The sequence below is a fragment of the Lynx canadensis genome, chromosome A2 (assembly GCF_007474595.2).
Source record: "Lynx canadensis isolate LIC74 chromosome A2, mLynCan4.pri.v2, whole genome shotgun sequence".
Taxonomy (NCBI): Eukaryota; Metazoa; Chordata; class Mammalia; order Carnivora; family Felidae; genus Lynx; species Lynx canadensis.
Window position 1 is genome coordinate 159,772,338 of NC_044304.2, and position 25,566 is coordinate 159,797,903.

Genomic DNA, 25,566 nt, shown 5'->3' on the forward strand with positions numbered 1-25,566 from the left:
CCACTACTTTTTTTGGTGAAATAGTTTTATGTCGCCAAGTATACGGATGCTAAAAATCTCGTCTCTCCTAAAACGGATTCTGTAATTACAGCAGGTATTTATTGAAAGAGCCTTCGATGTGCTGTAAATCTTCACAGGGGTCATGAGGATTCTAAGCCAGAAATTGGGGGCGACATAATGCCCACCATCCAGGAACTGGGCTTAGGGATTGGAATAATTAATGTGCACAGAAAGTGCTGGTCAAAGAGGAGGGAGTCACTTGCTACGCATGAGTTACGGGGAAGATCACAGAACTTGTAAAAGACACTTGAGTTTGATCTCAACGGTCCGTTTACTAAATTTAACTATATTGATCTTGAAAATAATCCCTTTGCATTTTCTCTGTGAAAAAAAGTAAAGGAGGGAAGCTAAAGCAGAGAACGAAACCTGTGTTTTCAAACATTTCAAATTGCTACATCGTCGTCGGGGACGGAGTGTACAAAAGTAAAAAGTGGAGATGTGAGGCACTTTTCCACTTACTTCAGTCGGTAGAAATGTCTGTCTCCATTGATATGATCTTTCATGGGAAAATGGCCTCATCTTTCTGTACTTTCACGTAGACCTAGCTTGAAAATCATGGCATATATGAGATATTTTCCTTAGATCATTGCGTAGATCATTGACACTTGTGCAGTGTTGCGTGCATCATTGTGTATCGTGTATATAAAAATTGTACGTATCAGTTGGCTATCATTGTGTGCACTGCAATTTTTCATATAGTTTTGCATAGACTGCTTTCATATTTCATTGACATTATCGCATATACAATTACAGACTTTGCTAATGCGCAGACAATATGTACACTTCTTTTTTGCTATCCTGCATTTTTTCCAGTGTTCTCTTTTATAGCAGAGCCTCTGCCCCAGAAAATAATGAGGCTTCAAAAAGGAGTCCCTGAGGCAGATGGCATGGAGATATTACTTGCATCCCTAATTATTTTGTTAATAAACAATAAACTAAATTTAGTTACCAGTGAGAACATTTTCATTTTGTAAATGTGCCTCTGACCCTTTTCTTTCTTAAGTGAAGGAGAAAAGTAATAAATAACCAAACCTTGTTTGGTACAAAATGCTAGCTAGAGACTAGGTTTTGACGATATAGATGAGAATCCGTTTTTGAAATTGACTTAATTTTAGCCGCTTAGCTAAAAGCTGCAACAGAAGTTACAGGAATTTTCTATCGTGATGAATGAAATTTGAATTCTTAAAACTTTCACTTTGAATTGTGCATTCTCTCAGTCAAGTCTCCTGGCTACCTCTGGAGCAGACCAACGCCAAGAGCGCCCATCCCTCGTGGAATGAGAAAGTCCATGCTTATTTCCAGCTCATCAGAATGGCCTGTCCACTACTTTTCTGACCCGCACAGGCCATCTGCTTCCCCCACACTAAGGAAGGGACTGTGATGACGCTCCCAGGATTGGGCATGCATATGTATGAATAATAACGGCAGACAAGGAGAATTGTTAAAACTGAATGCGAAATGACAGTTCTTTCCCTAGCTTTGCGCATTTTGAATGCTAGAATTTTCATACAAAGGAACTTTTAAAGATAGAGATTTAATTTCTAAAGATTTAACTATTGACAGCCACCGAATTATTTTCAAGAATGAACGAAATACCTGTTCTTAGGTGAGGATTCACTTCCTATATATTGAGCCAAAAACAATATTTAGCATCCATACAATGAGTACTTTAACAAAAATCTGAGTTCTTCTTTACTGAAGATATAATGTGAATCACTGACATTGGTAAAAAAAAATATATATATATATATATATATATAACGGTATATCTCATATTTATGTATATATATGTACATATGTACATATATATACATATATACACACATACATATATACGTACATATGTATATATGTGTGTGTATATATATATATATATTTTATTACAGTACACCTCATATTTGTCTTTCATGATCTAGGTCTTTCTTTCATGTCACATGATTGGGCCCAAGGATTTTTCTCTCGAGAGTGATTTTTCTCTCTCGTTCCGGGGCTCTTACCTCATCTGTTGGTCAATTCATCCATTCATATGTTCATTTACTATTTAAGTAATTCTGTATTCACTCATTTCATGGATATTTATTCAGTGCCTCTTACGTCTAGGGAGCCATGGTTAACAGTGGTTGTTAAAAATGGCAAATAGAACTCAGCCCTTGACTTCAAAAAGTTGATTATCCTGACTTTACTTAAGGGCTTGTTCAGGATTTGTTTTGAGCTCCACGACTTAATTGATTTCTGCGGCACATCCTTCCTCAGTCTTCTTTGTAAATAGAGAGCAGATTTACTTGATAACCTACAGAGAAGTATTGCATGTGGAAATTCTGAAGCCCTTCTTAAACTGTAAATTTACCTCTTCCACCATCACCAAACACTTTTCTTTGGGACATGTGTAGTGAACACTCTTTTTTACTGTTCTTACTTGACCAGGAAGAAGCACATCTTAGGAATGATGACTTTTATTTATTTATTTATTTATTTATTTATTCATTTTTGGACAATGCCGGTGAATATGCAGTTGGCTAAAGAAGTTGGGAAACTATTTATAATAAACCATGTTGTTTGCAAAATTCCGTGGACTTTAATGGGAATGTATGCCAGAGAAAGGATACAGAGTAAAGCAGTAGGTGGGCCAAAAAAAAAAAAAAGAAAGAAAGAAAGAAAGAAAAAGAAAAAATGACCTCTTGCCCACATAACTTTTAATTTTTTAAAAAAACCATGTGCTCAGTGCATGCCCCAAACTAATGAATTCCTTGACCTTGTTGCATTCGGTAGTGCATCAGAAAGAGGGATACTTGGGAGCAACAGGAAGCTCTTAAGCCTTCTTAACAGGCAAGACTCAAACAACAGTTACCTTACAGTTGCAGAGGGGGAAAATGGCTTCCATGACCTTGACTTGGTTATTCTATGTTCATTAGCCTTTAGTTTTTGCACACAAGACCTCATTTCTATGAATCCTAAGTGTATATTAGGTATCTCTTTTTGCCAATAATAAAGTCTTTATTAAGTATGAACACATTCTTCAAATAAATAAATAAATTGTATCCTGCCATATAAAAACAGTCTGGTGAATTGCTTATGAAAAAATTCTTTAAAAAAAACCACCCCAAAGCACAAAACCCTTAATGGCTGGCATCTAGAAGTGCTCTATAAATATTTGCTGAATGAATAAACGGGGGGAGTTATTCATGGTAAAAATGGAAATGACCAGACTCTTTAATAATAAAGGTTATATATAGTCAAATGTTACTTAGTAATAATATAAATAATATCCCCCGTGATGTTAATAAAATAGATCAACCAAAACTTGGATAATAACTGTTAGTTTTAAGGCAATAAGAAATAAAAATCACTTGATAGTATTGCTAATAAATTCAACATAATAGTTTGTATTACATTTCAGCTTTCTTTGTGAATGAAATTAAAGCCTATTTAGTCCAGTCTCCCATCCTAAGTAAAATCTCCCTCTGAAGAGATTCTTATTATCCAGCTTTCACTTGAATATCTCCAGTAATGGGGAGCTCACTACTTTTTGTAATAATCCAGTCTATTGTTGGTGTTATCTATTGTAACATTTTTAAAATTGTTATACTGAATTCTGATCACCTGTAGCTTTAATCCTCTTTTCCTAATACAACCACCTGATGTAGCACGCAGAAAATGTCTATTTTATCTTTGTTATAATATTGCCAAGACATTAAAAAATAAGAACATATATAATATACGCTGGTCAGGAAATTTAAAAATTGTAGGGCATGTCAATGTTTGAGATTTTCTGAATCAAACTTAATTATTATTTTACATTAATTAGACTTGTGTACATGTGTTTACTTTTATACCCTGGCCCAGGCTGACTTCCTGCGAAAATTTTCTCTTCCTGATGAGAAGAGAAATCATACTGTGCCTTCTATTCAGAACAGGAAGCTCATCATACTTAATTATGAGGCCACATTAGTTTCAGCCGCTGTCCGGCCTTTATGAAATTTCATGCAGCAATATAGTTCTTGTGTCTGACTTTCATTTTCCTTGTCTATTATAGGATAATCTTAATGTAATATTTGACATTTTATTTTTTATTGTTTAATGTTTATTTACTTGGAGAGAGTGAGAGTGAGTTGGGGGGGGGGGTACGTGCAGAGAGAGAGGGGGAGAGAGAAAATCCCAAGTAGGCGCCACACTGTCAGGGCAGAGTCTGACGTGGGGCTTGAAACCAAGCACCGTAAGATCATGACCTGAGCTGAAATCCAGAGCCGGACACTTAACTGACTGAGCCACCCAGGCTCCCCTTGACATTAAAAACAAACAAACAAAACAAAAAACAAACAAACAAAAAAACAAGTTGACATTCTTCAATCAAAGGTTTTAAAATGTAGTTGACCTGCCAAATTCCTGAAAAATATATATATATATATTGAGAGAGATAGAGACAGAGAGAGAGGAGAGGGAGGAGCAGAGAGACTGAGAGAGAGAGAGAGAGAGAATCCATTGCCGGGCTCCAACGCAGGAACAGTGAGATCCTGACCTGAGCCGACATCAGGAGTCAGACGCTTAACCAACTGAGCCACCCATGCGCCCTGTTATATATTTTTTAACATATGCAACTAAGCTTGCCTTGCAGTTAAGACTATTTCTCATAACTCAGATAGTCATTTACCTCTGAAGTAATGAATATGTAAAGAAGTCTCCCAACGATTTGCTTTTAATTTTGCCTTATTCCAAGAAAGTTTTGATTTTAATGATGCAATTCATATCTGGATATTATCAACATTATAAACACACCCCCCTGTAAATTTTCATAGCGTTAGGTAGGCAGGACCCTTGGAGGAAGAACTATATTTAATAAGGAAATTTTTGTTCTCTCAGGAAAGTATTTGTTTAAATTTCTTAAAGTCAGCTTGATATTCAGTTTTATTTCTTTATTTAAAAAAATGTTTATTTTTGAGAGAGAGAGAGAGACAGACAGAGAGACAGAGTGTGAGCGGGGGAGGGGCAGAGAGAGGGAGTCACAGAATCCCAAACAGACTCCAGGCTCTGAGCTGTCAGCACAGAGCCCAACGCGGGGTGCGAACCCACGAACCACGAGATCATGACCTGAGCTGAAGTTGGACGCTTGACCGACTGAACCACCCAGGTGCCCCAGTTTTATTTCTTGATCGAATTCCAAAATGTAGAGAACTTGCAGCATGATGAATAATCTGTGGGCAGACTCTACTAAATGTTGAGTCAAGAAGTACATTTTTTTACTTAGTCCAAGCAAAATAGTAATTTCAAAAAGATGAGTTAAAGCTGCATAATCTAGGTGCAGATTACAATAGAGAAAGCTGTTATTTTTTAATAACGTATTCCAGGTCAATTCGATATCCTCATGGGGCCAGTGGAATGTGGCTTTCCCCTATACTGTACTTAAAAATCAAGGATGCATACTTGTGGGGTTTGTGGCATTGTGTTGCATCATTGAGAAACTTTATGTCTCTGTTCTTTTAAATTGTGGAAGATGGAGATTGTCACCCCTTGATTCCCTCTTGTAAAGCTTAAGCATTTTTGTTCCCCTCAAAGAAATATGATGAAATTAGGCTCTTTGATCATTTTGGTTGCTCTCTTTGAACATTCTTCATTTTTTTGATCTGTCTTAAAATGTCAATCTCATGAGGTTGAGCATTTTTAATATGTTTTATAAGCATATATTCCTGTGTGTGTGTGTGTGTGTGTGTGTGTGAGTTGTGCGCCTGTTAAGATTCCTTGATCATTTCCTAATTAAATATTCTGAATATGTTTTATGGATTTGTGGGACTTATTTGTCCATGTTAGATGTGAGTGTTTGCTGGTTATAATATATGTTTGCAAATACCATCCTTCGCTCAGTGATTATTAGCCATTTCACTCTTTTATTAATGCCTTTGGGTAATCAACAGTTTCTAATTTTAATATAATCTCATTTATCCATCTTTTCCTATATAGCTAGTGCTTTGAGTCCTATTAAAGAAATCTTTCCCAACTCTAGGAATATGATGCTATTCTCCAATATCATCTCCTAGAGTCTTTAATGTTCAACCCCTCACATTTGAATCTACCCAGTTTTAACTTGATTTTTAAGTACGGTATAGGGGAAAGCCACATTTCACTTGTTTCCGTGAGGATACCCAATTGATCTGAAACGCATTATTAAAAAATACCTCCTTTAGGGGCGCCTGGGTGGCTCGGTCGGTTGGGTGTCCAGCTTCAGCTCAGGTCACGATCTCATACTCCATGAGTTTGAGCCCCGCGTCGGGCTCTGTGCTGACAGCTCAGAGCCTGGAGCCTGCTTCAGATTCTGTGTCTCCCTTTCTCTGCCCCTCCCCCCGCTCACGCCTCTGTCTCTCTCTTTCTCTCTCTCTCTCTCTCAAAAGTAAATAAATATTGAAAAATATTAAAGTAAATAAATAAAAATAAATAATAAATAAAAAATACCTCCTTTATCTATTATTTCCCTGTGTTACCTGTGTCATGAATTAAGTGATGGTATGCACTGGATACATGTGGTTTTGTTTCAGGAATCAACACGTTTATTTGGTCTATCCTTGCACTCATAACACTTATGTCTTAATTTACTATAGTTTTATGATACGTTGTGTGACTAACAGCATAAGTGTGGTTATCAGAAAAATGAAAATTAAACTTACATTGAGCCAGAATGTCTAAACTAAACTTAGAGAAAAATAAAAGGCTAACAACATCAAATTTTGGCAAGAATGTGGTACAGTAGAAACTCTCATGACATACAGCTTTGTGTATTTGGGGAGGCGGGGGTAAAAGTCGGCTCAACTACTTTGGGAAATTGTTGGCAAAATTGAGTAAAAATGTAAAAATACAAACATTTGTGGACCCACAATACCAGTCCTGTGCATATACCCAACAGAAATGCACAAATAGGTATTCGCAGACGCGAACAAGAATGTGATGGCTGAATTGTTCATAATAACTCCAAACTGGAAATATCCACATGTTCAACACTAGAATGGGTAAATAAAGAGAAGGAGATGATACAGTGCAATATTAGACGACAAAGAAAATGAGCAATCTGCAACCTGTTGTGTATTGCTAAATACAACCCCGTGGATGAATCTCTGGAACAATTCATCAGGGAGGAGAACGGTGACCGGATTTGGAAAAGGACACAATGAGAGCTTTTGGATTGCTGGCAATGATCTCTTTATAGATCTGTGTGGTGATTGCACACTTGTGTTCATTTTGTGATCATTCCTAGTACAATATGTTCGTGACTTACTCCTTTTTTCTATTTATATGTAAAGCCTTACTAAAAGGCATCAAAAACATTTTGAATGTTGTACCGCGAATATAGTACTGTCGTTAGATGCCATCATTTCCGCCCTGTGTTTTCCACAAAGTAAACGAAGGCTGCGTATTTATTTCTATGCAATATACACCGTAATTATGAACTTGATAACATACTTGTTCATAACGGCCACCTTAAGTTTATTACTGATGATACAGCAAATTGTGCTGGTGCAAGCTCAGACTTGCAGTCAGTCAAGAGCATTTTACATCATAATCCAGTTAGTTATCCTATTAGGTCTCTCTTCCAGCTTTATGTAATTGACAAATTTCATAAGCGTGTCTTCCATGCCTTAGATAATAAAAATATTAAAAATGACAGTATACAGGACGAAAGCCTGTGGCACATCATTAGAGAGCTCTCTTCAAGTTGACATAGCCATTAATCAACATATTTGGGGCGTAATTATTAACCAATTTTGAGTGTTCCTGAAACTGTTATCTTCCAGACCACATTTTACTGTTTGATATTTATCAGAGATATGGCCCTAATGCTTTACTAAAATCAAGTTAGAGATATATCTACGGAATTCGCTCCATTCTATTAAACAAGAATGTGATCAAAAAGGAAATCCTTAAGTTCACCAACACCACTTTCAGTGTGACCAACCCCCTCTTTTTTCTTTTATTCTAAATGCTCATAACCCCCAGATTTTGAGGAAGAGCTTTCTTATCTATTTTTTTCTAGATTTACTAAGTCCCTTGCTTTTAATTCATGTGTGTGTGTGTCTAATTTTCTGGTAACTCCTTTGATAAATATTCAGAGAAGCAAGGCTCTATCTATGAATGATGGCAGCCTCTTGGGATATAATCTGAAAAAGTTAAAGGAGCTCTACCTCTCCGCGTATGTCCTAACTTGTCACAGGAGGTAATTCCCTGTCCTCAGTGATCAGTTCTGTTACTCCCAGCATGAAGTGAAAGCTGTCATTTCTGGAAGCCAGAAATGGAAGACAAGCCATTCTGTTTTCTTGTCATCTAATGATGTCTGATGAAATCACTTCTTTTTCTGTTTTGTTTCAAAATGTACCTTCATACTCTTTTGTTTTCACATTCTGTAAGCATTAATTGTCCTCTATTTGGGTAATGACAGTGGCATTGCCATTTTTGCTTCTCTGGCTCATGACAGTTGTTAATTAATGGCCATGGCCCCCTTTTCTGCTTCCGATCAACAAGTGTCCACACTTGGTTGGAGCCTATTCTGCTACTTCTAAGTAGGTCACATGTCACATCTTCTAGCTGTTCATGTCCCACTGTAAATAAAATCTGAGCTCATTCGCAGGCACCTTCTAGCACGTCTTCAGATGCTAACTGGTTTTTATTTATCCATGAGATAATTCTCAACTGTATGCTTAAGCTTTATTTGTTTAAATATCGCATTTCCATCAGTCTCATTATTTTAGGCCATCTTTCATTTGCATGCCATGATATACTTTCCATAATACTTTTACTGAACATGCTTTTCAGTGCTCACAAGATCTTTTCAATCCACAGAATCATGTCTTGTTTTTTTTTTCAATTTTGAAAAAAAGTCTCAATCATTACTTCTTCAAATTCTTCTTCATTACTTTATTTTCTATGTATTTGTTTTATTCCAGAACTTTTTAGACTGATCAGTGAAACTCCCTCTTTGTCCTTCAGGTCTACAAATTGTAACGGCTTTATTGACGTATAATGGATGTATGCTAATATTAACATATTGAAATTGTACAGTTTGATCATTTTATATATGTTACACCTATGAAACCATCACCACAGTCAGGGTAACAAATATGCCCATTACCCCAAGAAGTTTTATTTTGCCACTTTCTATCTTCTTCCTTTGCCCCTCCTTCTCCCCCTTCCTCAAACAATTATTGATCTGCCTTTGTTCCTATATGTTTGCATTTCCTAGAATTCTATATGAATGGAATTGTACCATATGCACTTTTTTTCCTTCGGTCCTGGATCCTTTCACTCTGCATAGTTGTTTTCAGATTAATCATGTAGCGTGTACCAATGCCCATTCCTTTTTATTGCTGAATACTATTCTGCCATATGGATATATACCATTTGTTAAGCTGTTCATCTGTTGATGAACATGTGGGTTGTTTCCAGCTTTGGGCTGTTACAAGGAGAGGTGCTAAGAACACCATGTACTGGACTTTGTTATGTTTACATGCTTCATTTTTCTCTTGGGAAAATACCTAGGAGGGGGGTGGTGGGATCATATGGTAATTTGTAGGAAGAAGATGTACCTTCCTCCATTCAGAGGATTCTTTGCTCTCAGCTCTGAGAGGTTTCTTCATATGTGTATGCTAATCGTTATTCAGGTGAAGACTTGAGGAAGGCCCCCTGATGCCCTTTCTTTTGCTTCTGACTCTAACCATCTGGTCTCACAGCTCTGTCTTCTCAACTCAAGGACCCTGCCATGTTCTGCCTGGGTTCTTTCTTATGTCTCATCCTGGAAACCCTGTCAAGATCGGAAGCTGGGAAATAGACCTCACTTCATTTTTCCCATATCTCAGGGATCTCAGCACTTGGTTGCCTCACATCTTATGTCTTGCAAACTGTCGTTCCATACATTTTGTCTGCTTTTTCATTGTTTCAGGTGGGAAAGTAAATTCATCATGGAGTCATGTGACTCCATCTTGGTCAAAAGCAGAAGTTCTTGAATTCTAACATGTTTTGTATTTTTCTGTGTTGACTTTTTCTTCTTTTCTTTTGGAGTTTATTTATTTGAGAGAGGAAGGGGCAGAGAGAGAGAGAATCCCAAGCAGACTCCACGCTGTCAGCATAGAGTCAGATTGAGTCAGATTGAGCCCCACAATCCCATGAATCGTGAAATCATCACCTGAGCTGAAATCAAGAGTCAGACCCTAAAACAACTGAGCCACCCAGGAGCCCCTGTGCTGACTTTTGTATGAATCCTTCAATATTACCTTTCAGCTGATTGATTCTTTTTGTGATGACATGTAATTTGTGGATTTTCCTCTGATGAAGTTTTCTTTTTCCTATTGATGACTATATTCTTTTTTATTCTAAGATCACTGTTTTTTGTTTGTTTGTTTGTTTGCTTAGTATCTGTCTGCAAACGTTTTATTTCCCCTGGTTGTGTCTGATCATTACTGCTATTTTTAATGGATGACATTACTTATTTTATATTTTTTGAGAACCTAAAACAAGTATATTTCCATGGTCCTCAATGACTGTTACATCTGGAGTTATTTTCCATTGAACTTTTGATTTCCTTAGCCAGTTTTGTGCCATTTATTGTCTTTCCTGTGGTTTGAAACTTTGGTTTGCCCACTCTTCTTGATGACCAGTCTGTTTGTCTCTCTGTCTCTGTCTCTCTCTCAATTCCCTATCAACTTGTAACTTTCTCTACCCAGCTTCCCACATCTTCAGTCCAGAACCACATCTTACCTGCTTTGCCTTGTGCCTTTGTCTGGGGCTGTTATTAGAGAATCACAGGTCCAATGACTAAGCCAGTGGTGCTGAGCACATGCATACCTGGTTTCTAATTCTCTGGGCATGTTTTCCTGTAAACCATGGATCCAAGCCATAGATCCAAACCATACATCCAACATCCAAGAGCTGTTTCAGTCTCATTTGATAAGAAAGTTTTCCTGGGCTAACTTTCAAACCTGACCCAGGCTTCCTTTCTCTGACACAGATGGGGACACTCCCATCCAACAATATTCCCCAGGAACTAGTGCCCCACCGCCTCTTGTGTATTCCCAGACCCTGACTCCAGCCAGCCTCTGCTTTGGTCCTACTCACTGCTTTGCATTTTGGTTGCATTTCTTGTGCATGGAGATGCCTATCTTATTTTTTATCCTGGCTATGTCTTTTTCAATTTTCTTTTTATCTATCTTATCTAAAAATACTGTATATTTAGAGCAGGAGGAGGCCTTCAGGCCTGAACTCATAATGCTATCTTGCCCCAAAGTCTCCTTTTCAATTTATTCTTTTCATCTGATACATATTTCTCAACCAGTTATTAAAGGTAGTTCTATATTTAATTGAAAATTTCTTCTACCTTTTTCTTTTAAATTAGAATCTAGGCTTATAATCTCTGGTGGTGTTACAACCACCCACTTGGGCATCATGTTTATGCAGGAGCCATTTATCACTAGAAAAGAAATTTCAAGCCCTCTCTTGAACCACCTACTAAGTTTTTCTTTTCTCTCAGAGGTACCAACTTACAAATTACAAAGCAGAAAGGGCCATCATGATTATAAGCTTTCACAAAGTTTAGAGTGGTAGTCCCACCCAGTTCTCCAGGTTCTCTGTTATAATTTATCACTCAAGTAACTCCAGTAGAGGGGCGCCTGGGTGGCGCAGTCGGTTAAGCGTCCGACTTCAGCCAGGTCACGATCTCGCGGTCCGTGAGTTCGAGCCCCGCGTCGGGCTCTGGGCTGATGGCTCAGAGCCTGGAGCCTGTTTCCGGTTCTGTGTCTCCCTCTCTCTCTGCCCCTCCCCCATTCATGCTCTGTCTCTCTCTGTCCCAAAAATAAATAAACGTTGAAAAAAAAATTTAAAAAAAAAAAAAAAAGTAACTCCAGTAGAGTGGGAAGCTAGAATACAAACACTGTGCATCTTTATAACACACACACACACACACACACACACACACACACAGGAGGGATGTATGCATGTGAGTGAGAGAGAAAAAAGAGAAGAGAGAAAGAGAGGGATGGATGAATGGAAGAAGAATAAGAGAGTGAGAAAAGGGGAGGAAACTGCTTAAGGAATGGTAAAATTTCTATATAAGTGCACATCTTTCAGTTCATGCTAACCATTTACTCGATATCTACTGATATTTTGAGTTCTATTATCTCCAAATGTGAATGAGTGTTGTCTTAGAAACTAAGAGTTTATGACTATTCATTATCTCCACCTCCTCTACCTCCTCTTGAACTTGGCAATTTTTTTCCTTTGTGCTATCACGGTCTCCACTGGGAACACATTTGCCCTGTTATACTCTCCACAATATGTTGGGGAGCACTTCTGCTCTCTTATACCCTATTTTCCTGAGGTTTTTGTGATGAAAGAGTTATCATCCTTAATCCTTGGATCGATAGAGGTTACACATTTCACAAGTCAAATGAACAAAGTAATCAACTTCCCCAAATTACATTGCTTTATAGATCAAAGAGAAAGAGGAAACTTTTCATCGATCTTTCCACCATGTTCTTCACAAAAGCCTGACATTTGCCCTCCCCTTGAGGTTAATCACTATTCTCTCCACATAGACTTCTATAAAGGAATAACTTTGAACTTATAGTTTCCCTTCTTTTAGAATTTTGCTTCCCTTAAAGTGGACAATAAATTCTACTTTTTAAAGTAGCGAGATTAACGGGATTAAGTCATTGGGTTTTTAAATTTTTTTTAATTGAAAAATTTTTAATGTTTATTTTTGAGATAGTGAGCAAGTATGAGTGGGGGGGTTTGTGGGAGAGAGAGAGGGAGACAGAGGATCTGAAGTGGGCTCTGTGCTGATAGCAGAGAGCCGGATGCGGGGCTCAAACTCACAAACCATGAGATCATGACCTAAACCAAAGTCAGATACTTAACCAACTGAACCACCCTGATGCCCCTGGGATTAAGTAGTTGTATGTTTATTGCCTCCTTATTGAAAAATTGTAATGCAGCAAAAAATGGGTAACTTAAGAAAATTTATACTGGAATATTTTTTGAGGAGTAGTTAGGGGAAACATTCTCAATTTCAGCCAGCAATTAATTGCTCATATTTTCCCCTTTTCAGTCATTGTGATGATTTCTTATTTACTTCAGTGACCAAAGTACCGCATTGCTCTTAGTAACACAGAGACAGAACTTTATACAGTTAGCTGGAGAATTTCTCCTAAATTTGGAACAATATATCTAACAGATAAGAAAATATATTTATAATCTCTTGATTACTCAGTACTTATTATCCCAGAAGTTCATCTACAGCTCCTCTAAATTACAGAATTCTATGTAAAATAAGCGTGTGGATGATGCATCACTATAGGGAATTTTAGATACTACAAGAGGGGAAAGGCAGCATAGAGATAATGCACAAAGACAGAGACAACTAACTCCCATTGTTAGGGAGCGGATTCTCAGAAGAGTGGTTCCAAGGAGGTGTTGCAGATTGGATTCCCCAGGATACAAATTCTAACATGGAGAAGAGCATGTAGGGAATTTATTACAGAGTACTTTTGGGGATGGAAACCTGTGGGAGATAAGGGGATGAAGCAGGAAAAGGCAGAGGGAGAAGTTGAGATGCAATGGAGTGTCAACGGAGGCTTCACTGAGTTCTGCAAACTGAGATGACCCACCAGAGTTTTCCCAAGTTGACCGGCCATTATATCTGTATGACCCCAAGAAGGAATGTACCCTTGGATAGAGTGTCTCTTTTTTACTCAGGGAGTTCCTAAACAGGAATTACAGCTAACGACAGTTTCTAGACAATAACTGAGGGAAGAATTCCTCCTTTCATAAAGAACAACCTGAATGACGTCCACTGCAGGAGGTAATGTTTGCAGTAAACAGGCTGGTACTTGAAGGAGAAGTGAGTTTCTCAGTTGTACTGGAACATGTCACACCCTTGTTTCTCTGGCTGCTTCATCCTAACAACAGCAGAGGTATTTCTAACAGAGGTGTATGGCCTGCAAAGCCTAAAATATTTAGTATTGAACCCTCTATAGAGGAAGTGTGCTGACCTTTGATATAGGGTTACTACCGTCAAGCAGTATTATACCACACCCTAGTAACATGAGGACCTCGATACATAATATATCTGTGCTGGCCCCTGTCCTTTGTGCACTTGTCGTCGTATGTTTTACTTCTACCTCTGTTAAAACCTTCTAATTCACTGTCACTATTTTTGTTTTAAATGCTCAATTATCTTTTAAAGAAATTTGAAAACATGAACAAATGCTTTGTATTTACTGTTGCGTCTACCATTATCAGCATTCATTTCTTGATACGACTTTCAATATGGTATGAGTAAATACGATGTGATATGAGTAAATGTGATATGTATAAATATGAGTAAATGTGATATGATATGAGTAAATATGAGTTTCAATATGGTAAATTTGCCTGGAAGCTGAAACGTGTACATTTCTTAAAGTATGTACCTATTGGTGATGAATTTTCTCAGCTTTTGCCCTAAATATCATTTATTTTCATGTTCAAAAGATATTTTTGCTGGATATAGAACATTAGATTGACATATGTTTTTTCCCTTTCCTTTTCATCGTAACAGGTAATGTCATTCTGTTGTCTTTCACCTTGCATCATTTTTGCTAAGATATTATTGTCCTCTGGCTACTTTTGAGATTTTTCTCTTTAGCATTATTTTTTTAACCAATTGGTTATGATGAGACTTGGTGTTTTGTTTTCTACTGTATTTATCTTTTTATCCTGCTCACAGCTCAGTGAATTCCTTAGATATCTAGGTTTATTATTTTTCAGCCACTGTTTCTTCAAATTGATTTTTTTCTGCCTCAGTCTCTACCTTCTCTGCTTTTAGTTCTCTATTTGCATGATTGTTAAGACACTTAATATTGTCCTGCAGGCCACTGGAGTTGTGTCCATTTTTAAGCCTTTTGTCCCTTCTGAGCTACAATTTGAAGGGTTTATGTGGCCCTGGATTCAGACATTAATGTTTCCTTCTTAGTTTCTAATCCAGTACATGTTTTATTTCAGGTATAAACATGGTTCAGAAACTTCTATTTTGTTCTCTTTGTTTATCTTTTCCCCATTAATATCTCGTATTTGTTTCTTCACTATTTGTATATTTTCTTTCAAATAATGAACTAATGTATAAGCTCAGTGTTAAAGTCCTCGTCTGCTAATTTTATCATCTCTGTCATTCTATTGGCTGTCTTTGCTCTGGTTGTAAGTCATTTTTTCCTGCTCCCTGAAATGTCCGATATTTTTTTAAAAAATCTATACTGAGCATTATGGATGCTCTGTCACTGAGCTTCTTCTGACCATTCATGGCTTTCCTTAATGAAGTGCTGCATTTTGACTGAGCAAGGAGTTAATTTATTTGTAGGTCAGACTGATCCTTTTTCAGGCTTATTACCAATCTTTGTTCAGGTGTGTCCTGAGTAGCCCTTATTTTAGGACTCAATCATCCTAATCTTTCTGAGACATCTGCTAGATGCCTAGCATTGTTCCAAAAACTTCTCTCAATCTTCTTTAGTGTGAAATGAAACTACTCCTGGCCCTGTTCACCTTTCGGTTGTTGTTCATTTCATAATTGCCTTGACCTGGGCTTGCGGAATCTTGGTCTGCAAATACACAGCATGCTATTCATACAAAGTCTGGTCCCCAGAGGTTCTCTGGTGATGCTATGCAGATTTTCAGGGCTCTTTCTCTTTACAGCTGCCCCTTCCCTGGTACTTTGTGCTACAGATTCCATCTGTAGGATGGAGCTTTGATTTTGATGTATCTTCATCTCAGTGGCACTGCTGAACTCTGTTTGGGACACTCTTCCATGTGCCAAAATCCAGAAAGTGAACCAGGCATCACCTTATTTGTTTATCTTCTCTTGTGGATCAGGGATCCTGCACTGTCTGTTGTCTAATCCCTATAAAGGGTAATTTTATACATTTTGTAGTTATGTGATTTTTTTATGGCAGGAAGGGTATTCTATCATAGCTGAAAGCAGAAATAAGCCATATAAACATCATTAAATGAATGATATATCTGTGATGATTTACAAAATGATTTCTCTTACCGTGGTCCTCATAGAATAAATTATTTTATTGTCAGCTTTTAAGTTTTTTTTATTTGAAAAGTGATGCATATATATATCTAAATACTGTACATTGGATGATTTATTGAATATTTCATTATCATTTGCTCCCATTGGTAGCCAAATTCACTCAAAAAATTATTTTGCTCCTTAGCACTAAGCATTATGGCATATTTTCTGTAATGTATTTATGTACAACCATCGTTATTTTCCATAGTGGTATAGACTAGGAGTATTGTTGTTCCATATTAATGTTCTATTTCTAAAGATAGTTTTACCTTTTTGTTATCTGACACTTATCATATTTTACCAAAAGGAGTTTTACTTCATTTGGTAACTGAAATGATTTTCCTAGAAATGTTGTTATCAAGAGGCGTTGGTTGTTTATCTCTTAAATGTTAGTGAACGAATTACCTGATTAGCTATATACCTTATTTCTCATGAGTACAGAGCTTAATGTAAGATTAGGCCTCATCTTAAGAACTACGAGTATTCTTTGGGCTCCCAAATTTTTAAAGCAAAATAGACTTTACAGTTGTACATAATTGCTTTTTGTTCCATTTGTAATCTACTCAAACATAAAGCCCCACATGAGGAATTAATAGATTGTTACATTTTTTTTCCTAGTAATTTTTAGTTGAAGAATTCATGGTAAATTGATCAACCCTCAGCCAATTAGACTCTGACATGTACTAATAAGATCTAATTGAGGAATGATGAAGACATTTGCTCAGGAGAGAATGAGCACATAATTACACCATAAAGAGGTTAGAGTATCAATGTTACCCAGCTGGAAGAATATTAGTTGAAGTCCCAATGGCATCTATAAAGGACACTCCATAATATGTCTATGAATGTTGCACTGCTAAGGCCAATTAAAAGATGTAGATAAATCCATTATCAACAGGAGAATTTCAGCTCTAAATATCTGTTTTCCTCTCTTGCCTTAACCTTCTTCAGGTGCTGGGGGATGGTCTCCATCCGACAGTGACCATTACCAATGGCTTCAGGTTGACTTTGGCAATCGGAAGCAGATCAGTGCCGTTGCAACCCAAGGAAGATACAGCAGCTCGGACTGGGTGACCCAATACCGCATGCTGTACAGTGACACTGGGAGAAACTGGAAACCCTATCATCAAGATGGGAACATCTGGGTGAGTCACCGTCAGGAAGGCAAACACAGAATTGAGTGGCAGATGTGTGACCTCAGCCTGTCCAGGTCCTGGCACGATCTGGGGAGGTGGAGAGGGTTTGGTGGTGGCCTGGCTGAAGGTTTATCTTGTCAGTTTTGTTTCTCGTCTTTGTGTTCGTGTCCTCTGGTACTTGCTGAGAGAGAAAAAAATGTGAGCAAAGCGAAAGGAGGTGGGGAAATGGATCAGAATCCCAGTGTGCCCTGCCCCACCTCTTGCCTTTCCTAAGTGGTAGAAAACGCTTATCTTGCAGAGTGGATGCGTCCCCCTTCCCTGGTTTCTAGTATATTTCACAGAAATCAAAATCTCCCAAGAAACCTGTGTTAAACCTGAAACAAACAAACAAAAAAAGATAAATAATTTCATGATAGTAGGGTACTAGAATCTTGTTCAACACAGTATTTCAAGTTACTATATTTTTTTCTGGAGTACAGAACGGAAATGGTACAAATTGTACCAACATACCAAAGTGAGTTAAGGATATAGAATAAAAAAAAATGCTGACTTAGGTTTTCATTCCTTACTCCCCCTCGCTCTCGCTTGCCTCAGACTGTTTCTGTTTGGAGGTATTTAGTTAAATCACTAAAGGACAACATGAGACAAGGTCTACTGGCAACAGAGCTTGGATGAACTGGAGGGCACTGGGCAGGGGGCTGTGGAGTCTGAAGCACTTTACCACCTGCCAGAAGCAAGTTCAGTTTGTCTTTTGCTTTAATCCGGGCCTGTTCGGACGAAGAACCATTTACTGAGTTACTGACCATTTATGTATAAAGATAAAAATCAGATAGAAAAATGGTTTTGTTTTGTTTTGTTTGTTTTTTTTTTTAAAGAAAAACCAAATGGAAGACCAGCCGTAGCTCTGGAGCACGTCAGGCAACACCCTCAACATCCCCTCCCCCAAACAGTTTTAATTTTTTTAAATGTTGCTGGTCCTCACTCTGAGGTGTATACACTTGTCACTGTTTGTCTGACCAAAGCCATCAGGAAGCCATTCATTCATCGAGTCAGTCAGTCACTCAGTCAGTCTTGTTGATTGAAAAAATAGTTTCCTCTGGCTGCAATTTCTGCCCAAGGCTCAGGGCAAGGAGTCTTAATATGCGCTGTCCATTCGAATCACCTAAACAGGTTTTAAAGTTCGTGGATTCCAGGTACACCCAGATCAATGAAATCCAAATTGTGTAAATAGAAATTAGGTTAATGACAATGATAGCTTTTTTTGAAGACAGAGATCTTCCAATTCAGGTAAAATATTGAATTGTGAGAATATAATTTAGAGGAGTAGGAACAGTAATATAGGGCAAGAAAAGAAATGCCCCATATTTTATTATAGGCCATTATTATATTAGTGGTCTAGACCTTTATTGCAGATCTATATTTATATTATATTGCAGATGTGTATTCATTCTGTAATTATGAGAGAAAAATAGTTTAAACCACTTACTCTTAAAATATTTCAGTTAAATTGGAAAGTTGTGTGACTCCAATCAGATGTTCAGCACGCTTGAATAAATTATTTTAAAATACTAAATTTCAAGGGATCTAGTCTAGTTTAATTATTTAGAAAAGCATCCATAACCAAAGCCAAGTAAAGCCATCAATGTTAAACAGGAAGAAAGAAGGAGGAGAAAGAGGAGGTTCACTTCTTAAATTGCGTCCTTCACAGTATTAGGTAGAGTGCTGGGGATTTTCAACCTGATTAATGCCCCTCCCCCTTAGAGAACTTATATTTTAAAAATCCTCCAGTAATCTGTGTGAGGAGACAGAGTTTAGAGCTCCTAGTTTGGGTAGGTGGTCATCTCTATAGCAGGAACCAGTGTTCGTAACTGGTGTGTAAAATAAGGATATAATGCTCTGATAATAAAAAGTCCTCCAGAGTAGTTCTTTAGAAATAGCTTTTACCAAGCCATGATGATATGACAAAAACATGTGTATATTGAGATGGATAAGCTGTAGGAAGCAAGAAGTGGAGAAAATGTCTCTTTATGGAAAGTCTTCCTCTTACAATTAAGGTAATTCAAAGCCCCAAACCTAATCTACAGAGAAGTAATTTTCAACTAGAATAAACTAGAAAACTTTAAAATGTGTGGATGTGTGGGTCCCACTTCTGGAGATTTGGTTTAGTTAGTCTATGGTGTAACCTAGGCATCAGGATTTTAAAGTTCCCCAGGTCATTGTGATGTATAGCCAACACTGAAAACCGTATTTTAGATGTTTTCTGGCCTATAGGGAGGATGGGGGTGGAGGAAGGTTATTGTGACATTAGGTTTTATTGTGATATTAGATATTAGGTTGTTAGAAAGGACCTTCCTCAAAGTTTAGCCGAGAGAAAGAGTCTGACCCCACAGACCAACCAGACAACTGCGAGTAGACAGTTAAGGTTCAGAACACAAATTCTGCCAGTAAAGCATTCATTGTTTTCCAACTCTCTGTGGACTCTAACTTGAAATCAGATTATCATGTTGGTGAAATTATTTGAGGGCTGCAAACTGGACTCCAAACAATCTTGCACGTTTCTGTTTTTGTAAAGTGTCCATCCCATGATTAAGAGTGCCCAGTCCTCTCCTATCGTAGTGAGAGTGATGGCTGCTAAAATACAGAGGTATTTGGCCTTTACTTTACTTACCACGTACGTAGCAGTTAGGGATAGCTCATTCTGACTAAATACAGAGACGTAAGTTCAAAGAGCTAAGAAAGGTGGAATTTTCCAGGGTGAGTTGGACTCTTGGTTTACATAAGATACCAAGTGTTGGGTGAAGGAGACAAGGCCATGAAATGAAAATATCACCAACTGTGAAGGTAGACCACATCTCCATTCAGGGCTCTCCACCTCTTCTGATGGTGTGGAGTGTATTGTTTCCTGCCATTCTGACGTTCGTCTTGTTTCTTCCTTTCAAGTCCTATATATGTATTTTTGTTGTTAAAAATAAGTATGCGAGGAGTGACTATTTCTACGTGAAAGTGTAGTGAGCTACTTATGAAATTATAGAACTCAAAACAAGTGTGAGACAGAAACTATATGCTGTGAAATATTTTTGAGTGCCAGTGAGCCTGCAACATAATGATTATGGTTTCATCGTCGCTAATGTGGAAGTAGTCCATTGCTCTGACGTATTCTAAACGAAGTAAAACTCGTTTTCTAAAAATTCTTGAGGACTTTAGAGCTATGTCTTAGCATGCATTGAGTGATTAACATTTAGCAATTACAGATCTCGACGAAAATATGTTTTGGACATAAGTTTATTAAACATTAAATATTAAATTTTATTGTAGTCCGACTACTGCTTAACATGATGTGTATTGCACTTAAACGAAAGAGATTTCTGAAACAGATTTGGGTAGCCATTTGATGGACAACACCCTATACCATGGGAAGTTTCAGATAGTGAAACATTTTTTAAGCTGATCTGGTTAGGAAGTTGCTTTCCTCAGCCGTTCCTAAAATGATTGATCACCTGAGAAGAAGACACATTAATGGGAATCCAATCACTTAAGTGTTACTTTGAACAAATGTCAAATGGTTATTCCTTCTGCAATTATAGGGGGATGGACAGCACAGCCAATTCTTTTGTCATATTGTTATTAAATGTTCCTGTGGAGAATCTATTGGATAATATGTTAAAATACGTGAAAAACAAGTCCTGTCGACGAGAAATTATGACAGCTTAACAAGATTTTAAAGTCGTGAATCTAACTGTGGAATCTGATTGTGAAATGATGATGGCTCTTGAAAATATTCCTGAAGAATGGTTTATCTGAATATTTAATACTCAAAGATGTGAGTTGCTAAATGTGCTTGGCTAGTCAAACCTTCTCATTCCTCAGTGATAATCCTAGGCATAATGGAATTCTTTATACTTTATTCACAATGCCATTTCCTTCTCTTCAGAGTTTTCTTTCTAATGTAGAAGAAAAATACGTATAGATTGGTAAAATCGCCTACCCCTTCCCCCCCCCAGCCGAAAAATCATTCCATTTGCATATTCCACAAACTCTAATTTGCATACTGCTCTTGAGGTGTTTTCTGGTTTCCTAAGTATAATCTGTAGGAGAGAGAGGAAATAGTCTGTCTGAGCATTTCTTATCAAAAGTCCATTCAGCATTACATTAAATAAGAATTCCAGCAGATTTTTGCTGGGAGGCTGCATTTAGTTTTGCTTGGGAAATTCAATTACCGGTTTTTGAATGCAGATATTTGGATCCAAAATAGGAAATTGAAGTATTAATAGTGAATGCCTTCTTTACATACCATTATTGTTTTGCAGGAGAGTAACATAGTACAAGTTTACCTATAACTTAAATGTAGTTTTTCTTTTTAAAAAATTTTATTAAATGGTGAGAAAATGCTTGTATATCCCTAGTTATTTTTTAAAGGAGTTTTATCCCCTTTGTTGATAGTAGGCAGGTTTCAACCAGAGATCAGTGACCACTGAATTTATTAGATGGAGAATCCCACAGAACAGAAATGTTTACTATATTTAAATTACATCATTACATATTTATCAAGAATATAGGAATATATAAGCCCATATTCTCTAAGCAATATTAAATAAAATATTAATTTGCTAGGTGAGTTAGAAAACCTGGATCTCTTACACGCTTTTTTCCACATACGTACTCACACAAAAAACTTCATTGTTTCTAACACATTTGAAACATTTAAAAATACGAAAAGCAAATAATAGCACATTAATTGATTAAATTCTTTGTTTTTTGAATATCAATTCAACAGCTGGAATATGTATTCTCTACCTCCTTTTTAATCAAATATCTTACCAACTGATATCTACATAATAAAAGTTCCTAAAACATCTTTGTAGGTTGTAGGTAAGTAGGTTCACTTAGTAGGTTTCCCTAAGTGAAAGCCAAGGTTTGGATTCAAAAGGACTGAATTCAAGTATCTGGGTTCGTATATTCAGTTTATAAACTCGGAGAAGTCACTTGGGAGTAATGTCTCTTGGGAGGTTTACATGAGATTATGTAAGTAAAGAAATTCATCAAGCTATAGAGATTGAGAAACATGTACGGTATCACGTGCCTGTATAGAAGCATCTACAAAACTCGTAGCATTCTACAAAATTAGTGTAGTGTTTCTTTTCAGTGAGAGTATCTGCTATGATCATTTGAGTTTAGTCCCCCTCTATCCTTTCCAGATATATTCCACCTCTGTTTACTCTTATTTGTGGTTTAAAATATCTGAAAAAATTTTGGTGACGGAAGCCTGACTTAAAATGAGAAGGGAGATGTAAGCACACCTCTGGCGTATCTTCCAATGAACAAATGGAGTGAGGCCATCGATTGACAGTGTGGTTCCGGCTGGGCTTGTAGAGCATGTCTGGTAGGCCTAGCTCAGTGCCAAGTGCCTTCGCAGTGCTTGGAAGGAATTATTTGTTACCATAATGATGGTCATGTGTCCAATGAGCCATGTAAGGGGATATTGGGTAAAAATGAAAGAATTATTCTGTCCTCTCTTTTCAACCATTTGTATAGTGGTTGCGTTGATTTTCCAAATCACTTCCAAATCTGTTCCAGTTATAAACGTAAAGCACAACTACTTCGCAGTTCAATAGTATACTTAGACTCTTTTGAGCCACTCTAGAAATTTTTCTCTGCCTTTGGAACTACAGAGGAAGATAACCATCCCTCTCGCTTGCTCTTGTAACTTCCATCAGATGGTAACATCCCTTCTTCACTTAGGACACTAATGCAATATGTCTCAACAGTAGCTGTGAACTTACTTATTGATGTATGCACGTGCATTGTGGTTGCAATCCATTATTTGGGGAAAGGACTAGGCAGGCATATTCAGAACAAGTTTATGGGTAACTTATTGAGAAATAAGACATAGCAGAATAATCTGCATTAAACCCTTTCTAAAATGGCCCTTGATATAAACGGGATAAGCATCTTTAGGACTTGTATAGAAAAAAAAATAATTTCCAGGGTGAATTTAGAATAAGCTTCTTATTTCTGTGAAATACATTTTTTTCTGTTTACACCCCTCTTAGGCTGGGAGGTATTTTTAAAATCTCATGAATTTTAATAAGTTGAGTGGATATTCCAGATCCTTCTGCACATACTATAATGCCTCTAGTAGTGAATGTTGATCACCTTTCCAAATCCACATTTGTATTGTGAGATTCTCATTTTAAGGGGTCATAGGGTTTTGTCTTGCATCACCTTTTGAGTCATTCAATATTGTACACATAGACACATGTGGAAGAACCATTCTAGCCAATGTGGTTATGTGTTTAATTTTTGCCAAAAATCTGGAAGATAAAAATAAGGCGGTATTAATAATAGTGACATACACTGGTAGGTAAAGGAAGATGATATCCTCTTATATGATATGGCTTCTTACAGGCAATGAAGTAACAGTATATTATTCTTCACAGTGTAGCGCATTTTTCACTGACGAGTTAAAACGAGGTATATGTAATCATTATTCTAAAATGTTTAAGTATATTTGGTTGCTTGAAGGGCATGCTGAAAGAGAAAGTGGCCTCATTAAGCAAAATGATATTAACAGGTGCTTTATTTTGCTCTGGGCTCGAATAATGGAGACGCTGATATTTGTCTCGTGAGACTAAGGTTGGCTTTAGGTGACAAGGGATTGAATGAGTCCAGGTGAATGCAAATTTATATAAAGCGTTGATAGATAGGTACCTGCAAATATTCTGAAGAATAATAATGAATAATATCGTTTCAGATGAGCGTGTCTACCCCACTCAAGTTGGAGCTTGGTGGAAGTTAGGAGAGTAGCAGTATGTCTCCATGGGAGAACGTAGGGCAATGACAAAATGTGCTGTTTGGTGGCCACAAGTCCCTGAGAGGCAGTGGAAATCGCAGCTCCCTGGTGCACTGTGGCACCGGACCACCTTTCACAGAGATCTGTGTGGCTTGAGGAGATTTCTTAACCTTTCTGGGCTTAAATCTCTTCACCTGTAAAATGTAGCTAATAACACCCCTTACTTCCTTTACCTCAACAGAGATTACAGGTATTAAGTTAATAATCCATGTGAAGAGCTTAGGAAAATACGTGGCGCATATTAAGCACGCCACTATAATCACGTTACATAAATTTGTGACTTCCAGGTGCATTGCTGTCATATTGGATTGGATCTGTCCTTGGAAATTCAAAATGGCCTGTTACTTTCACTTTGTAACAGCTTTTCCGTATTAACATGTTGGCATGTGTATTGTAATACATCTGTGCTTCTCTGCTTGAAAGGACTAATAACTCATTTTTAAGTATAATTGAGAACGCTAATTTCATTTACGTCACTTGAATCATGATCGTCCCGTGGAGTCTGAGGCACCGCAGTACAAATTGTGTCTGAGCAGTTCTTTCAGGTCTGTTTTCTATTAAACTTCGGTGAAAATACGACCGCGACGTTTCCATCAGACCTAGCTTAATAAATTCACTTTTATTGACTTTGGAAATCAAGGAAAATAAGCCATTTTTGCCTACAGTCCTCCTGCGTATCTTCTTAGGCTAACTCAAAAGAGTAAGATAAGCAGAGCGCAAAACAGGCTTTGTAAGAATTAGCTAAGACAGGTTATGCTGGTTAGCCATGAAAATGGAAAGCCAGACAGAGCGAGGCGCTATCTGAGTGTCTTGAATCAGCAACAACAGCATCACCTGAGAGCTCCTTAGATATTCAGAATCCAGGGACCCAGCCCATACCTTTAAAACCAGAATATACAGTTTGGCAATATCCACAGGTGATTCATATGCATGTTAAGGAGAGAGTGTGTTGTTTTCCATATTTGAGCAGCTCTTGCCAGGAAGAAGAACTAGAATTGGACCCTATGTCTCCAAAGCAAAAGGCAGAATTAGAATTAGAATTTGCAGTGCAAACTGCAGAAAAAGAGCATAAGCTTTGATGAAAAGGCACTTACTGAGCACCTACTGTTTACTAAGGGTTGGAGATAAACCACAGTCAGTTTCTTCTAGGGGCAAAAAATCTACAGGCAATGCTAAACATATAAGTTTATGATTATATTTTATGGTTATATGTGTTTTAATGGAAAGAGACTTGCACAGGTTGTTCTGGGAACACACATACACACATATGCCTCATTCATAGTGGTTGAGGGTCATGGTCAACAAAGACTTCTTGAGTTCCTAGATATTTTTGGCTAAGTAGATAAGGAGCTGGTGATGTAGAGAAGAGAAGCAAAAGGTCATTTCCAGCAGATGAATCTTCTGAGATAGGTAGGGATGGATCGTAAGACACTATAAATAATTACATC

The 25,566-nt window shown here is 37.4% G+C and overlaps 1 protein-coding gene across 1 annotated transcript in view; it reads left to right on the top strand.

Moving 5' to 3' along the window:
• Positions 1 to 25,566, top strand: part of CNTNAP2 (contactin associated protein 2) — a 1,395,900-nt gene that overhangs the window by 41,604 nt on the left and 1,328,730 nt on the right. Inside the window, 1 exon segment of the mRNA XM_032592507.1 lies at positions 17,084 to 17,277. Coding sequence (XP_032448398.1) covers positions 17,084 to 17,277 — 194 coding nt within the window.